Source organism: Nuphar pumila, chromosome 4, assembly GCF_984573655.1.
Source record: "Nuphar pumila chromosome 4, dmNupPumi1.hap1.1, whole genome shotgun sequence".
NCBI classification, from domain to species: Eukaryota; Viridiplantae; Streptophyta; class Magnoliopsida; order Nymphaeales; family Nymphaeaceae; genus Nuphar; species Nuphar pumila.
The window spans coordinates 133,001,585-133,020,154 of record NC_143252.1 but is presented as its reverse complement, the minus strand read 5'-3'; the positions used below and the strand labels follow the sequence as shown (position 1 = coordinate 133,020,154).

Sequence of the window (18,570 nt, the reverse complement as noted above, 5' to 3'; positions counted from 1 at the left end):
GTGTATAGTAAGATCCAGGGACATATCATAAGATACATGGGTGTATCGTAAGATATACACCTATATCGTGATACAAGTGCGTATCGTATCAAAACACCCTATAGATATGATACATATCGTATCGTACAATACGCTTTGATACTTACAACATTGATTAAGAACATGTCATAAGACTAATACTTTCATATTACATAAAAAAACAAAATAACAAAGTTTATGAATACTTAAGTATTATTAAATAACCAAGTTTTTTTAAAAATATAACTTCAATCATTATCTTCTTCTTCTTCTCCTCTTACTTCGGCATTCACATCGCCTTCAATATACTTAGGCTCTTCATCATCTACCTCCTGTGCTCCTTCCACGTTAATCTACTGAATGTCCTCTTCATTCAAAATGTCTGCTTCTTGAATTCGTGCATCCAATACCCCTCTATCTCTCTCATGATTCGGTCCTTTTTAAAGTGAGGGTGTTTATGTAATTTCTAACTTATGTCTCTCTTGATATATTGTATCCTAAGGAAGGGTATTCTGGTAAAAGTACCAAAATACTAATGTAACTTTTGTTTTATTTATTCTTAATGATATAGTAGCTAACCCCTTTATGTCATCTAACTCGATGTTTTGGCTTTTTAGCGTCCAACATCTTGTCTCAAGCAAATTGGCCCCCAAATCACTTTCACGACTCCTAGGGTGCGTGGATACCTCTCTAATGGTCTCTACACAAATGAAGGAATCGGCCCTCAAGAGGTCTTTAAAACTCAAAAAGAAAAAATATGATTCAGATCTTTTTTAAGTATGCCAAAAGTGTATCGTACGATACACCCTGCATCATACGATACTTTACGGTACGATATAGGGCTGTACCGTACTTAGTTGTCATAGGTGCTAGGAGGAGCCTAGGCGGTGAGCCTTTAAAAAGGCCTAGGCGGCCTAGGCAGTACCCCAAATAAAAAAATTAAAAATAACATACAAAATATATAAAAAAACTACTAAATTTAGTAAGAAACATGTATACAATTTAAAATCAATCAACAATAAGCAACAGACAAATAATATGTCGTCGAACACTGTAAAACAAATATATTACATAACCTGCTCAAACAAATTATGAATAAATTAACAATTGAATAAACAAACCATACAATTAACAATATGAATGAACAATATACAAAAAATAAAATCATGTATACAAAATTATAGAATATACATAATTACATATATAACTGTATATACATATATATTCAATTACTCATAGTGTACCAGTATAATCAACAAAACATGAATTCACATAAACAAATAGAATACAACATTTCATAGAAAATATAATAGTTAATACTAAATGAGTATATACATAAAAATTTCAGCATTTCACAGAAAAAATCACAAAAGCACAGTAACGCACACATATATAAAACTGTAAGTGTGCATGTGTGTGTGGGTGAGAGCTCATTTATGGATAATTTTCAAATCAAAGATTGTATGTATGTGACTGTAAGTGTGCATGACTGCATGTGTGTGTGGGTATGCCCATGTGCATGTGTGCATGCGTGTAAATCAACAAAATCACAGCCATAAACTATTGATGTGATGCATTATTTTACCATTAGCTAATAACCTAATAAAACTCAATCTATTTACAGAAATTAATAAATCCAATAAAAAGCCCAAACTCCATGAAAAAAATTGAGAACATGGATGCAATCTTTTTCAATCTCACTCTAATACGAATCACTAACAATTTTGCACTATTCGAAAATATCCAAAAAAGCTTAGGCATGTTCAATCCAACACAAAGCTCACAATTCACAGATCATATATGAAAAATGACAACAGTCAAACAGATTATATATGAATTGCATACACAGATATGTGTGGGTGCATGTTAAGTGTGATCTGTGAAAAAGAATAGTCAAACAGATCAAATATTTATTACACACAGAGATACATAACCCAGAAATATAAGTATATAACTCACAAACATAACTCAGAAACAGTAGAACAGATTATATATAAATTACATTACATACACACACACATACACACACACACACACACACACACACACACACATATATATATATATATATATATATATATATATATATATGAAACAGACAAACAGAATATTATTATAATAACTGAAACACAGGAAAATGAAGAAAAAAGGGAAAAAAGAAAAGAGAAGAAGAATGAAAAAAAAAAAAAACAGGAAGAAAAGAAGAAGGAAAAACGGAAGAAAAAACAGGAAGAAGAAGAAAAAAGAAGAGAGAAGGAAAAACAAAGAAAAACAGAGAGAGAGAGAGAGAGGCACCACCCTTCCTCTTTTTATACCACCTTTTTGGAAAAAGGTTCACCAAGTGGTCAACCAAATTAAAAAAAAGGTCAAAAAGGCTTTTCAGCCTAGGCGGTAAAAGAGAGCCCCGCCGCCCAAACCCACAAGCCCAGGCGGTGGGGCTGCGCCTAGGTTGCTTTTGACAACTAAGGTATCGTACGATACATACAATACAAATGTGATACACGCTCGTATCGTTATTTTCTATAGTAACGATATGTATCGTACCATATCGTACAATACAATACGATACTTACAACATTGGTAAAAAGTCCTAACCCATTCAAGTCAACACTCCGATATGCAATATGGCCAACTGGGGTCAAGTCTAGCTTGAAGCAGGCAACCATTTAATCTTTAGATTCTTGTTGCTGATTATATCATATATCCTTGTGCCTGTTTAAGAGCATTTCTAATATTTTGACCATCTTCCTATTTTGGCCTTAAACCTTCTTAGAAATTTATTTGGTAATTATATATGTCTATTTTAAATGTGATGCCTTTTTCATATAGGCTTCTGTCATAATGAATGATAGAAGACTGTACGTGCCCTGTCCTTTTCCTTTAGAACCAGAGATGTTAGTTCTAAAATTATATAGTTACCCATAGTGGATGCTTCCAGAAATGCTCAACTTGTAGGCCTGTTTGTATGTCGGCCAATCCCCTTTTTGTTTAATGATATTGGGAAGGAGGAGAATTAGCTTTTGTTAATAGTATGTGCTGTGAACTTCTGCAGGTTCTAATGTCTGTTTTTCCCCCTTTCTTTTCATTCTTTTTAGGTTGCTAGCTCTTCTGGTCTTCCTCCAACACCTGCAAGACGTCTTCTTTTCATTTTCTATAAGACGGTAGTTCCTTATCTAGCAGAAAGGATTAGGTTGATCTCCTGTCCTTTTAGCTCTTCAATTGCTTTACCTGGGAGGTTCAGTTGTTGCAAACCTTCTAAAATTTTACTTGGTTGGCACTCTTGCTGCATAAGGGCATGGGACTGAATGATATATTGTTGCAGTTCCAGGATGGCTTCCCAAGGAATTCTGTTAGCAGATTCACACTCTGAGGGTTTTCATGATGATGTTGGTAATCCAGTTCCATCCAGTGTAAGGCCTCCTCTTTCTTCAGCAGAGGTGTCTGTGTCAAGTTCCTCAAGCCTTAGGGAGAAAATATATGGATTATGGCGTAGCACAATCCAGAGGTGGGCTTTGGTAAGCTATACTTTTGATGGAAAAATGCACAGTGCATTGCTGTTAACATGAACATAGGGTAAAGTGCTATTGTTCTTCTCTGTAACTTTGTCAACTTGGTTTTTCTCCATTTGTGCATGCATGGACAAGGGGAAGTAGTACCTCACCTTTGTTATTTATGTTGTATTCCTTAGATGCTTCCATTTGCCCACGGGATCTTGCAACTGGTTCTCCGTGCAAACCTGATGCTCTTTTACTTTGAAGGTGAGTCATTTTGTTCTCTCTCGCTGTTAGCTAAAGAACAGTTTTGTGCTGAAAGCAATACTAGATTGTCCCTTAAACTCTTAACAAGTTGTGGTTCTTTGGGGGCTATCCTTTTTCCTAGTAGTTAATTATTTTTGGCAGGAAAAATAGACGAGACTAGAACAAAAGATCAGTTCATAAGAGGTCACAGTTTGAAATATTTGGCACATAAAGTAGGATGTATTTAGGATCTACAGTTTTCTTCTATTCGCTACTGAACTAGCCTTTCTTTGTTTTCTTTTTTCTTGTCTAAGTTTTTTCAGAAGACAACATATGTAGTTGAAATATTAAAATAATCAAATGGTGCAATTGTCTTTTAAATTAGAGTGTTTATGGGGATGTCTATACATTTTTGCAGGTCTGTATTACCATATATCGAAAAGAGCTGCTGGTATCCGTTATGTATTCCTTGGGAAGCCATTGAATCAAAGGCCACGGTAAAATCCCTTCATATCGATATGGTTTCTGTATTGGTCAATTTCGTTTTGGCTAACCTTGACAATGTTCTTTTCTAATGGTTTATACACTAAAAAGTTGAAGGATTTAATGCATCAAGAATATGGTGTAGGATTCTTTGATGCCTGGAAGTCCTTGAAACTTTATTCAATGAGTTTTTTAATACAATGACAGTGTTTCTGAAGTGTCACATCAATGACCCTTCGAGTTTTTTAATACAATGATAGTGTTTCTGAAGTGTCACATCAATGACCCTTCATTAGGTGAATATTTTCATCATAATTTACAACGTTTACTCCTGACTTGTCGAAGATGATGTTTACGCTTCAGCGCAACTTCTCATAAGGGTCAGGAGAAGCGTGATTTTTACCTACGCTGTTCGATTTCGTTTTCTTAGATTGGTCTTCATGAGCTGCAACAGACTCATGGTGAATTAACTACACTTTTTCAAGTAATTTTCTTGACACTTTTCTCATACATACATAGGCTTTTCGAAGCCAAATCTGCAACATGCATAAGTGACCTACATAGTTGTTGGTAACGGGAGGCTATGTGACACTTCTCATCAACACCAGATAGTCATACAAAAAAACGCCGCCTAATATGCAACTCCGTGAGTGATGGTTCACTCCGACAAACTGTGCAAATGACCACTGTTCCGTATTAATGTTTACTGTCGTATAAAAAACAAGCACATCATTGAAGCATTCATAATCTACTCTTGACTTTGAATTTGCCCAAAACATATTCCAAGCGTACCCATCTTCATCCAGTTGCATTGTACTAAAGAAACCAGGGTCATTGCTTGAATTATTCTGTAGGTAATCAACCAAAGAACATATTCCTCCATTCTTCATTTACCTGACCTCTTCCTTCTCTAGTGGTTTCTTAGATCCATAGGCGTGAATGGTAAATTTTCGCGACCACCATCTATGTTCACGCATGAATTGTATGTCTTTCTTGGTGCAATGCCGGCGCTATCAGCTATTTCAGCAATTGCAACATGCACTTCAGTTACTTTACGATGTGACCTTAACATAGGAGTCATAAATGAAGCGGCTAATTCATGGTTATGATCATTGATTAAAGTACAAACTACATATTTCCCATTCAGAAGTCTTCTTAACACCATTCTCGTTGGACAACCACATCTTGAATCTGGCTTGCTCCTTGTTGGATTTCCACTTGACTTCTTCCAACCTTGCTTAGAACATACATATGCTTTTCTCACCACGACATCCTGTGTATTTTTTGCCCAAGAATACCTTCTAACACTGAAGCCAAGTTTTAAGGCATAATCATTGTAAAATTTGTATGCAGTTTTCTCATTATTAAATTGCATTCCCCCTACGGGAACAGAGTCAAGTGTACTATCATGTAGACTTGAGGTGCCTGCACCATTGTCAAGTGCATTGTTATGATCGTCTACCTCATTATCGAATTGCATTTCGTCTGCTGGAATATTTAAGTCAAGAGTGAATCCAATGCCTGCACCTTTCTTATCATGTGCATCATTAGTGCACATATTCACTTCTTTAGGTGCGTCGATAGTACGGATGTTCGTTGCTCCATGACTTTCCAATGATTAAGATACATCATCTTCACTGCAACTAGTTGATATGCTCAACACTGTCATTAGCACAATATCAATTTGCGTTAGCCAGCGCATACGTTTACTACGATTTATTCAAGATGCATATAACAATGACTACCGATTAATTAAGCAAGTCCAAAAAACGATTGAATGAATCACAATATCAAATCCACAACATAATAGTTTACAAATCGATAATAACAAACAAAATCATATCTCATAAATCGACACTAGAAAACACATAATATCTTATAAATCGATATACGACAATTCAACATAATATATTACAAATCGGTATACGACAATTCAGCATAATATCTTACAAATCGGTATACGGCAATTCAGCATAATATCTTACAAATCGATATACGACAATTCAACATAATATATTACAAATCGATATTAATAAACAAAATAATATCTCACAAATCGACACTAGAAAACACATAATATCTTACAAATCGATATATGATAATTCAACATAATATATTACAAATCGATATTAAAAAACAAAACAATATCTCACAAATCGACACTAGAAAACACATAATATCTTACAAATCGATATACGACAATTCAACATAATATATTACAAATCGATATTAACAAACAAAACAATATCTCACAAATCGACACTAGAAAACACATAATATCTTATAAGTCGATATACGACAATTCAACATAATATATTACAAATCGATATTAACAAACAAAACAATATCTCACAAATCGACACTAGAAAACACATATCTTACAAATCGATATACGGCAATTCAGTATAATATATTACAAATCAATATTAACAAACAAAACAATATCTCACAAATCGATACTAGAAAACACATAATATCTTACAAATCGATATACGACAATTCAACATAATATATTACAAATCGATATTAACAAACAAAACAATATCTTACAAAATGACACTAGAAAACACATAATATTTTACAAATCGATATACGACAATTCAGCATAATATATTACAAATCGATATTAACAAACAAAACAATATCTCACAAATTGATACTAGAAAACACATAATATCTTACAAATCGATATACGGTAATTCAGCATAATATATTATAAATCGATATTAAAAAACAAAACAATATCTCACAAATCGACACTAGAAAACATATAATATCTTACAAATCGATATACAACAATTCAACATAATATATTATAAATCGATATTAACAAACAAAGCATTCTTGTCAACAGATCCCTTGCTCGCATCTGTAAGATACCAGATGGGGTAGAGGCCCTTGCTCGCATCTGTAACCAAGCATTCTTGTCAACAAATCCCACCACCTTACAAATATCTTCAAGTTTTCAACTGTCGAAACGATAAAATCTACATGCAATAACAAAACAACGCCTTAATGACACTCACGACGACATACGCTCTTCAACAATAGCATGATGACAAAGGTACTCACCATGCTTTAATGACACTTGTTGGAATGTTTGTGCGTCATTGTTTTTTTTCATACTGCCTAACGAAAACGAAGAAGAAGAGAAGACTGTAAAAAGAGATGGTCGACAAATCCCCCTATGACGCTCACTAATGATCGAACCAGTCGTTCGATTTATAGTTATCTCCACGAGGTAGGAACGAACTTGAAAAAGTTTTCTATCTAATACAAGGCAGGAATGAGAAGGCGGCCATGTGTTGTAACACAAGCTAAAAACAAAGCCAGAACATGCAAATCTATATACGGGGAGCAGGAGGACATTTTCGTCCAACACATAACTATCTTACGGGAGGACATTTCCGTCAAAAGCATATCTACCTTTTTTATATGTTATTTTATTATAAAGTCATCGTGGGCAATATTGGCATATGAATTATCGCGGGTCCCAAGATATTCCTCCGCACACACCGGAACACACGAATTTGTGTTCCGGGGAGAACACACAACACCCTCTCGCCTGATGCCACCTTTGCGATTTTCTTTATTTTTATTGTATTTTTTGTTTGGGGCAAGTTTTGATATCTAGTTCATTAGGAACTTATGGATCTGATGATCCAAGTGGGTGTACAGGGGTATTAGGGGTTGCTGAGAGAGATACAAAGGTTTTTTAGGGTCAATAAGAGCTGCATGAGGATTATGCTTGTACATGTATCCATGTGACAGCATTTCCCTTGGTCATAATTGGAATTTCTTCTGGTGATTCATTGTCTTATTGTTGTTTTACCTTGTTGCAACTAATTCAATCTAGCTTTTTATGCAAGATGATGTGTTGCTGTTCTCAATGTGGTGAGATCACTAGATAGGAAAGTTAACAAAAGCTAGGGTGTCTTCTGGAGAAGTTTAGCTGAAATTCCTAAACCATACTTTCTATTTAGAAACTTGAGTTTAAGTATGTTTCTAGACTCAGTTATATGGGCGCCTTCATTGAATACCAAAGGCGTGCGAATGAAAATTTCTCAGTCCCTCCTTTGTCCTGCCTCTTCTAGCCATTTCTTCCAACCTAGAGGGGTTCTAGCTGGGGACAATATTCATCTAGCTAAACCTGAGTCAAATATGAGCAGCATGCTTTGGCTCAATAAGCTAATTACCTTTGAATTTAATGTATTCAGGTTGACTGGCATTGAGGTTTTTGTTTTCATTCCTTTTTCTTCTTGGAAACAGTGAACAGTGTTAAGCACGTGGCCTTATCATTAACGTCCTTTTTTATTTCTATTTATCTTTTGCTGTAGTTGTATTATGGTTTATCAGCTTCTTCATGTAACTTGATCTTTCCATGTGACCTTGTTATGAAGAAGTTTGTACTTTTTCTACTCTGAACTTGCAATTTTTTATTCTATGAACTCTTTAAACTATATGTCGGACTCTTCCTGTGATTTTGTAATGCTCACCAATTTGCATTTTCTCTTAAGGAAATAGAACCTTTTAGAATTGCAATTCTGTTTGCTTTAACTTGGCTTACCATAGCACAGGTATCAAATTCTTGGAGTGTTCCTTTTAGTCCAGCTATGTATCATTGGAGTAGAAGGTTTGCGCAGGAGTAATCTCTCTTCTATTGCAAATTCAGTCCAACGTACTTCCTTGGGATCTTACCAGACCACACCAGGTTTGTTTTGCTGTTTGATTTACTTTTGTCCAAGGTTGTATGTATTGTATCGTAATCCGTATCGGTCGGGCCCATAGTTACACCATATCGTATCGTAAACGTATCGCAAATTTTTAATAAAAAAATTTCAAATTTTTTTAAAAAATCAAGAAAAATCAGAAAAAATTAACAAAAATCATCACATGAAACAATGAAGAACTGCACAAAATACAACCATAAAATCACATATGAAGCATTTATGTCTCTATAAGACACATAAGACATCATCAAACATCAATTAATATAGAATCATAGATAATATTGCATGCATATCTCATAAGAGAAATGCAAAATATTTAATATCTTGCAATTAAGAACATGGCACAAGACTTATACTTTCATATTACAAAAACAAAATAACCAAGTTCATGAACAATTCAGTGTTAAATAACCAAGTTTTTTTAAAACATATTACATAAAACCTCAATAATCATAATCATCTTCATCATGATTATCTTCTTCTCCTCCTCCTCCGACATCCACATTGTCTCTAAGATACGTGGGTTCTTCATCATCTGCCTCTTATGCTCCTTCCATGTTAATCCACTAAATATCGTCTTCAATCAAAAGAGTCTCTGCCTTTTCTTTAACCTAGGTCATTGAGCTTTTTGTGCTCAAATCTATTTTTTCTTTTGGTATGGAATTGCTCAAAGACACCCCAGTGTCTCTCGCATCCACTTGGACATGTTTGGCTAATAATGCAAATGAATAAAGCTCTCAAATTTGGAACATCGCTTCCAAACCTGGCCCACCACATGTTTGAAAAGAAAATAAGAAAATGAGAAATCAATAAGACAATAAGAGAGCATCTAACTCTACCTCCTCTCGAAGAACTCCCTCCTACTCTTTTTTTTATGCCCACGATACTACTACTAGCACAAGTCATACCTTTCCCCTTTGCTGCAGAACTTCCTACTTCTGATGCTACACTAGGGGTTGTAGAATTAGAAGTAGCATAGCATCAGAAGTATGGAGTTCATCTTCATCCTCTCAGGGCTCCACATACCCCATTGTTGCCTCACTTATTTCTTTTTCTTGTATTTTTTTTCTCAAACCAGTAAGTAATTGTTGGCATTGCCATTTCATGACATCCGACAATTTCCTTGACGTGCATGCGACAACATTATGATGTCTCCTGACTAAATAATGCTTCAACGGAGAGATACCACCCGAAATAATAGTATAACAATAGTTGCACTGGATTTTCATCCGGTTTTCACTTATTATTTGAGTGCCCCATTGCAATGCCAGATCATTTGATGTCATCTTCCCCCAAAAAAACTCAATAAAAAGGAAATAATAGGGCTTTTTTTACCTTAACCCACTTCCTTGAGTGTAAAAATGGTAAAAAAGCACTTTTGATGAAATCGCAAAAGCCCTCTTACTTGCGCAGGGATCGGCCTCCAAATCACTCTCATGAGTCTTAGGGTGCGTAGATGTCACAAAATGGTGCAGATTCCAATGCACTCCATGATGATCTTCAAGACTCAAAACATTATATATTGAAACAACAAACTTAAGAATTAAAAGACACATCAAAATGTAAATAAATAATTTTATTTATAATGGACATTAAAAGAAATACAAAATAAAATTACATTCAAGCCTCACTATAATGCACTCAAAGAAAAATAATACACAACCCTAATACTACCCATCACTCTCTCTCTTTACAAAGGTACCCACCCACCCACCCATATTTATAGAGGAAGGTAGAGAAGACAAGGAGAGAAGAAGTGAAAAAGAGGGAAAGTCTCATATGTGGGAGAGAGCTCCCAATGACTAGAATTCTAGCTATTGGGAGCGAGTCAAGTTAGTTTGACTAGCTCCCAATGGCTAGAGTTCTAGCCATTGGGAGCAAGTCAAAGCTAGTTTGACTTGACTCCTTTATATATATTATATATATTTATGATATATAATATATATACTTATATTACATTAATCTTAACACCCCCCTCAAACTTACTGTCACTCACGGTAAGTTTGAAATTACAAAAGAAGAAACTCATTACACAAGATGCCTTCATAGACTTCATCAAGTTTTTCTATTTGACGCTTCTTCAAGGGGTTCTCAATCATATGCTTCATTACATAAAGGATCTTCACTATTGTCAAGCCTTGATATTCTTAAAATATCTTTACAATCAATCATAACGCCAATATTTAAAGAACTTGTAAAGAGTGTGAAACAAGAGCAATCTAATAAGAAATAACTATATATATTATGGAAAGAGGATGACCAAGCACACAAACATAAGATACGTACAAAATAAGTCAATTTAACATTTTTCAAAATCATTTAAAGTAAGAATTTTGAATAATCATTAACTACAAACATGATACTCATTGACAAACTCGACCATAATAGAATAATATTAAGAGATGCAAACAATGAAAATCATGCACATATATATTTATCACAAAAGATATTAATATATAACAATCATATATTTTCATCATTATTAATACTACGAGGGAATAACTCGATAACAAATCATCTTTACACAACGGAAGATATAAATAGGCATGGATCAATTAGAAGCAATATTTAAACTTACAACTAATGCATATATGAATGAACCATGCAATAATTTACAACCAATGAAGAAGTCACGTATGAACCAATAATCAATAAACAATCTTTCAAGAACGTTTAGAAATAAGCAAAAAATAAAGGAATCTTAATGAGGATTCACACAAATACAATAGAAGTGCCCAAGCACTCTAGAACTATCAAATGCACATAATAGCCACTATGGGCGTACACATACGAGATTTTACTAATGAAATGCTTAGAAAAATATATAATAAAATATATGAAATTTACAAAAAACAAAGTGCAAAAACATATACAAGTCCAAGCATTGACAACTCAAAGATACGAAGGCACAATATAAGCACAAAAGTGCATAAGCACAAGTCCACTATGGGACAATACATAGAGCTAACAAAGGGCAACATAAGCAAAAAAGAATATATATTTGTTTATTGAATATATACAACAACAACAACAACAACTACGCCTTCATCCTAAAACAATTGGGGTCGGCGATATGAACCAAAAAAGAAAATCATTCTGGGTCTTCCACATGAATCCTTTTCCTCCAATCATTTCTATCCAATGCCATGTCCTCGGTGAGGTTCAAAGCATTCATATCCTTTCCTATCATCTCCATCCAAGCCTTCTTAGGTCTACCCCGACCTCTTTTAACTAATATATTTTCCCGTTTCTTTATTCTTCTAACTGGAGCATCATTAGGCCTTCGCCGAATATGTCCAAACCACCGTAAACGATTCTCTCTCATCTTATTTTCAATGGATGTAACGCCTACCTTCTTACGTATCTTCTCGTTTCGAATCTTATCTTTTATTGTATTTGCACACATCCATCTAAGCATACGCATCTCAGCTACACTCATTTTTGAATATGATGTCTCTTGACAGCCCAACATTCCGTACCATATAGCAAAGCGGTCCTAATAGTTGTCCTATAAAACTTTCCCTTCAACCGCAATGGCATTCTACGATCGCACAACACTCCAGTTGCACTTTTTCATTTCATCCACCCAACCTTTATCCTATGATTTACATCTCCATCAATTTCTCCATACTTTTGAATGATAGATCCCAAATATTTGAAACAGTCATCCACCGATATTTCTTGCTCACCAAGCTTCACTATACTCCCGTCACTACTTCGTTGCTTACTAAACTGACATTTTATATATTCTGTCTTACTCTTACTCAACTTAAAACCTCTTGCTTCCAATGTCTGTCTCCATAATTCTAACTTAGCATTAACCCCAACTCTAGACTCATCAATCAAAACAATATCATCAGCAAACAACATACACCACAACACATTTTCTTGAATTGATCTCGTAAGCTCATCCATCACTATAGCGAATAGGAAAGGGCTTAATGCAGATCCTTGATGTAACCCAATCGTTATAGGAAAATTGGTTGTCACCCCTCCACAAGTGCGGACATTGGTTACTACTCCTTCGTACATATCTTTAATTATACTAATATACTTGAGAGACACCTTTCTTCATCATTGTCCACCAGAGAACATCCCTAGGTACTCTATCGTATGCCTTCTCCAAATCCATAAAAACCATATGCAAATCTTTGTTCCTCTCTCTATATCTCTCAATAAGTTGTCTAAGAAGATGTATAGCTTCCATAGTTGATCTTTCAGGCATAAAACCAAATTGATTCTTCGATATCATGACAACCTTCCTCAACCTATACTCAATCACCCTCTCCCAAAGTTTCATAGTATGACTCATGAGTTTTATACCACGATAGTTTGTGCAATCTTGTATATCACCCTTATTTTTATATAGAGGCACCAAAGTACTCTTCCTCTACTCATTAGGCATCTTATTTGTCTGCCAAATCTTGTTAAAAAGATTTGTCAACCATTCTAAACCTTTCTCACCCAAGCATTTTCAAGCCTCGATAGGTATACCATCTGGCCCAACTGCCCTTCTTGATTTCATTTTCTTTAAAGCCTCTGCAATTTCTTTCTTTTGAATCTTGCGCATGAAGTCACGATTTATCTCATGAAAAGGAATGGAGAAGTCTCCAAGATCTTGAGCATGACTATCATTAAATAGCTTATCAAAATAATCTTTCCATCTCTCCTTAATCTCCTCATCTTTGACTAAAACCCTTTGCGTTTCATCTTTGATACATCTAACCATACCCAAATCCTTCGATTTCCTATCTTTCATCTTTGCAAGCCTATAAATATCCTTCTCGCCTTCTTTGGTATCCAACTTGTCATAAACCTCCTTATATACCTTAGCCCTCGCGTTTCGAACAACTTTTTTAGCTTCCTTCTTTGCTATCATATACTTCTCCAAATTCTCATTATCACGACTCTTACTTAGATTTCTATAACACTCTCTTTTAACCTTAATAGCTAATTTGACATCCTCGTTCCACCATGATGTATCCTTACCTAGTGGTGCACCGCCTTTAGACTCACCCAATATCTCCTTAGCCACCTTTCTCATGCCACCCGCTATCTTATTCCACATTGATTCTGAATCCTCTTCGAGACACCAATCAACTTCGTTAACTACCTGCTTTACAAACATTCCTTGTTTAGCTCCTTACAGTGCCCACCACTTAATTCTAGGATCTATCCTATGTCTATCCCTTTTGCGGCATTTTCTAATTCTAAGATCTAAAATTAAGGCTCTATGTTGTGTAGCTACACTTTCTCCCGGTATAACCTTACAATCGATGCAACAACCCCTATCTCTCTTTCTAAGTAAGAAAAAATCTACCTGACTCATATTAACCCCACTTTTAAATGTTACTAGGTGAGACTCCCTCTTCCTAAACCAAGTGTTTGCTAAGATTATATAACCAAATCTAAAATCCTTTCTCCACTTTCGTTTCTTTCTCTTATACCATTAGCCTCCATGGATACTCTCAAATCTATCCCTACTAATGCCTACATGTTCATTAAGGTCATCGCCGATGAAAATCTTTTCTCCATAAGATATCCCTTGTACTACTCCATCTAAATCTTCCCAAAATTGACGCTTAATGGAATCATCTAAACCTACTTGAGGTGCATAAACATTAATAATATTAATAATATCCGTACCTAATACTAATTTAATAAGTAAAATCCTATCACCCTTCCTACGGATCTCAACTACATTATCTATAAACTTACGACTAATAACAATCCCTACTTCATTCCTATTCCTATTTATTCCTGTATACCAAATCTTATATCTCTAAGGTTCTATCACTTTTGCTTTCTCCCTTACCCATTTAGTCTCTTGTAGACATAAAATATCCATCTTTCTCCTACACATAACATCTACTAACTCTACCAACTTACCAGTTAAAGACCCTATGTTCCAAGTGGCTAACCTAATTTTATGGTCTCGAACTATCTTCTTTACCCCCACCCGTCCAACAAAGTGAGGAAACCCTTGCCTATTTGACACCACACCCGGACGTCGGTGTGACGCGTCGCTTCTAGGCGACGACCTAGCAACCCTTGCCCATTTATCACTGCCTCCGGTCCTATAGAGTACAACGCGTCTCTCTATAGGGAACGCCCCAACAAAATTCTCATATTGGTTCATATTCATAGGGTGTGACTAAGTTTTTATGCTGGCTGTCACTGGCCTACCACAACCCTCCTCCTTTATCCGGGTTTGGGACCGGCAGTGTATAACTAAACAGTTATACACAGGCAGAGTTGTTTATTGAATATATGCTTGAAAAAAAACATAACCTTATGCAAATTATGCAAGACAATTAATCATTGGATAACTCATGCAACTAAAGCATATACAATGCAAAATGCATGAAAATATTTCAACAACCATTTCTCATAAAAGAGAAAATGAGTTTAGACAAATTATGAATAAATTTTAAAAAAAATCTCATACATAATAATGAATGAATTATGTAAATTAAAATATAGTTTAACCACCACAAGCAGTCACTTCCTAGGCCTCCCAACTTCAAATATCAAGTGTATCAGTGACTAGAACAAGAGCATAGTCATCATGCCACTGAAGGGCCAAAGACACACACGAAGGTTTGTATAAACATCTTTTGTTTACATATAATGACACTTAAAAACAAGTGTATCAGCGACTAGAACAAGAGCATAATGCCAACGAAGGGCTAAAATCACACACGATGGTGTGAATAAACATCTCTTGGCTACATATAATGACACTAAAAAACAAGTGTATCAACGACTAGATCAAGAGTATAATGCTAACAATGGGCTAAATTCACACACGAAGGCGTGAATAAACATTTAGTCTACATATAATGACACTAAAAAAACAAGTGTATCGGTGACTAGATCAAGAGTATAATGCCAACAATGGGCTAAAATCATACGCGAATGTGTGAATAAACATATATTGTCTATATATAATGACACTAAAAAATCAAGTGTATCAACGATTAGATCAAGAGTATAATGCCAACAATGGGCTAAAATCACACACAAAGGTGCGAATAAACTGTAAAGAGATGAAGTCCACAATTGAATCTTCAAATAATGCTCACAACCAATCTCACAAAAGAACCACGAAGGTTCACAAATAGCACACTCACAAGAACCACTAGGGTTCATACACCAAACTCAAAAAGAGTGCAAAGCAAATGGAAATAAAAAAGTCTTTGATTCAACTGGGAGAAAACCACGCTCAAGAATACAAAATAAGAGGAGAGAATCCCCTATTTATAATACAAGAGAATGAGAGGGAAGAGGGAGTAGTTGGGCTCCCATCAACTCTATTAAGAGCTGTTGGGAGTCCAACGATTCACTCTTCTTTGTGCTTTTTGACTTTGGTCAAAAAACACAAAGGCTAAAAAAAGTCTAAAAAGAAACTAAAAAAGTAACTATCTTAACCTTAACTAGACTATGTAATTAGACTAAAAAAAGATTACATATGAAGGATGTATTACATATGAGATAAGCTATGAGATTACGAATGAGATTACAATTGATAGTTTTCTTTTAACACTCCCCCTCAAACTTATGGTTGAATAACCGGAAGTTTGTCCAAGAGAAAGTGAAATCGAGGAGCCGCGAGAGGTTTGGTAAAAAAATCTGCCAGTTGATATTCTGAGACGTATGGAAAATCAATGGTGCCGTGTAAGAATTCCTTTCGTATGTAGTGACAATCCATCTCGATATGTTTAGTTCGTTCATGGAATGTTCGGTTGCTGGTAATGTAAATAGAACTTTTGTTGTCGCAGCAGAGTCGTGATGCTCCTGTACACATAACTCCCATGTCTTGAAGCAATCGCCTTAGCCAAACTACTTCCATGGTGGTTGTAGTCATGGCTCTATACTCGGCTTCTGTTGATGAAAGAGAGACCTTTTGTTGCTTCTTGCATCTCCATGAAATCAAAGATTCACCTAGAAACACACAAAAACCAGTAGTTGAGTGTCGATCATTAGGATCACCTCCCCAGTCTGCATCAGTATAAGCAGTTAATTCTAACGAGGAAGAAGCAGATAAAAAAACTCCTCTAAAGATGATAGTTTTAATGTATCTAATAATGCGTAAAACAACTCCCATATGAACATTAGTAGGCGCATGCTGGAATTGACTTGCGGTGTGGACAACATGCACAATGTCGGGTCTGGTAATAGAGAGATAAGACAACGCCCTGACAAGTTGTCTATAAGGTGTTGGATTTTCTAGTGGCTCTCACTCATCAATCTTCATTTTGATGTTCACCACTTCAGGAGTGTCATCCTGTTTTTCATCAGAGATACCAGGCCTGTCAATAATATCCAAGGCAAATTTAGACTGAGTTAACAAATAACCTCTAGAGGAATAAACAACTTTTATACCAAGGAAAATTTTTAAGAATCCCAAATCACTCATTTCAAAATGTGTTTTAAGATTTTTTTTGATATGTTAACTCCCTGTTTATCACTTCCTGTGATAATCATGTCGTCCACATAGAGGAGAATAATAATAATACCTGCATCAGAATTCTTAACAAATAAAGTTGTGTCAGTAAGACAAGATTGAAAACCAAATTCAAACATAACTTGACTGAATTTGTCATACCACGCCTTTGGGGCTTGCTTAAGGCCATACAAAGCTTTATCTAAACGAAGAGCTTTCCCATGAGGGATCTCAATGCCCAGGAGGTTGTTCCATATATACTTCCTCAGCTAGGCTTCCATTGAGAAAAACATTCTTTACATCCATCTAGTATATATGCTATTTCTTTACAGAGGCAAGAACAATTAAGATCCTAACTGTGGTCATTCTGGCGACTGGTGCGAAGGTTTCTTCATAGTCTATTCCATATTCTTGAGAATAGTCTTTGGCAACTAGTCAGACTTTAAAGTTTAAACCTCTCAAGAGTACCATCACTCTTGGTCTTAACTTTGTATACCCATTGACATCCTATGAGCTTTTTACCTGGCGGAATATCTTGAATAGACCACATATTTGCCTTTTCTAATGCATTTAACTTTGTTGTCATAGCTTCGACCCATTCAGGGTGTTCTTTTGCTGTATCATAATTAGAAGGTTTTGTGTAGGAGTGTATTAAAGCGATGTAAGCTTGATGTTTTGGTGAGAAAGACTCATAGGATACAAATTTTGTGGGAACCTTTGACACCCTAGATGATCTCCTGGTTACTATTTGATCTTGTGCTTTAGTATATTTTTCTAGAGCACAAGGTTGTTCAGAGTTGCCCCGTCTGGAGTATTGAATACAACCTTGATTATCATGAGATGATTCGGTACTTACTATGTCATTTTGATATTCTAGATCAATATCGCCTTCACTGATCTTTAGAGCTAAGTCCAATAGGAAAGAATACTCATCTATTTCTCTAGAGTTCTTGACTTCAAAAAAAACTTTCTTTTTCAAGAAAAGATACATTCCTTGACATATAACTTTTTAGTTTTGAGATCAAAACATCTATAACCTTTTTTATGGTTTGCGTAGCCAAGAAACACACGGAATAGCACGAGAAGAGAGTTTGTCATTTTTGTTAGAGAAAACAAAACATTTACATCCAAATACCCTTAATCTTGAATAATCTGG

At 35.3% G+C, this 18,570-nt stretch overlaps 1 protein-coding gene across 3 annotated transcripts in view; it reads left to right on the top strand.

The window, feature by feature from the left end:
• The window catches only part of LOC149841125 (peroxisome biogenesis factor 10-like), a 59,647-nt gene that overhangs the window by 23,464 nt on the left and 17,613 nt on the right, over window positions 1–18,570 (top strand). For 2 of the 3 annotated variants that reach the window (XM_090003604.1, XM_090003603.1), the window contains exons 4-8: window positions 3,114–3,208; window positions 3,341–3,533; window positions 3,707–3,776; window positions 4,174–4,252; window positions 8,816–8,949. In XM_090003604.1, coding sequence (XP_089859730.1) covers window positions 3,114–3,208; window positions 3,341–3,533; window positions 3,707–3,776; window positions 4,174–4,252; window positions 8,816–8,949 — 571 coding nt within the window. Of the gene's footprint in view, window positions 1–3,113; window positions 3,209–3,340; window positions 3,534–3,706; window positions 3,777–4,173; window positions 4,253–8,815; window positions 9,125–18,570 lie in introns of those variants that run through there. The other variant, XM_090003605.1, reaches the window with a different exon arrangement.